At 37.1% G+C, this 673-nt stretch overlaps 1 protein-coding gene across 1 annotated transcript in view; it reads right to left on the reverse strand.

The window, feature by feature from the left end:
- Positions 1 to 673, reverse strand: part of LOC107101268 (deoxyribonuclease-2-beta-like) — an 18971-nt gene that overhangs the window by 2304 nt on the left and 15994 nt on the right. The window contains exons 5-6 of the mRNA XM_015400120.1: positions 370 to 534; positions 58 to 258 (exon numbers count right to left, since the gene is read on the reverse strand). Of these exons, the coding sequence (XP_015255606.1) occupies positions 58 to 258; positions 370 to 534 (366 nt within the window). The remainder of the gene's footprint in view (positions 1 to 57; positions 259 to 369; positions 535 to 673) is intronic.

Here is a 673-nt window from a genome sequence, read left to right on the forward strand (position 1 = left end):
TGATGTGAGAATTACAAGATCAATTCGTTGTTGTATGATAAAACCAGGGAATCTCACCTTCTTCCTCTCCCTCTTCTGAATTTGCTTTAGAAAAAATTTTAAACTCTTTCCTTCTAAAAGTCAGGGATTCAACAGTATAGTCGGGAATGACAGGTGTAGCTCCTTCTGTCCACTTCACAGCATCTTGAAGCTCTCGATGAAAATCATTCGGAATATAATGTTCAAATGGAAATATATGGATTTTCTTTAGATGTCTTCCTGAAAATACGAAACACAATAAATTAAAATTATTACGACATTTTTATTATTATTAAAGTCAGTCTTTTTGTATTAGATCTTATTTCTGCAGTATTTTCAGGGAGCTGATACCTATTGCACTAAACTGGTCGTAGTTAAATGTCACACAAATGTAAGTCTGAGCGTTTTTGTTTCCACTTTGAGGCCAAAAGCTGCTCTGTTCTCTTCTGAAAGGGAACTGTGGAGTGCTGTGCAAGAGCCAGACTCCCGTACTGGTTCTGTCCACCATCACAACTCCTGCAGGAAAGAGGAAACACAGAAGATTTGCAATGTTTCACTGTCACAGCAAGCAGAGCACACCAACTGTAGGGTACAAATATAATGCATATTATGTTTAAAGTTTACTCAAGAAATTGATCTAGTGATGACCGCCTAA

This window comes from Cyprinodon variegatus, unplaced genomic scaffold (genome assembly GCF_000732505.1).
Source record: "Cyprinodon variegatus isolate N-32 unplaced genomic scaffold, C_variegatus-1.0 Scaffold1072, whole genome shotgun sequence".
Classification (NCBI taxonomy): Eukaryota; Metazoa; Chordata; class Actinopteri; order Cyprinodontiformes; family Cyprinodontidae; genus Cyprinodon; species Cyprinodon variegatus.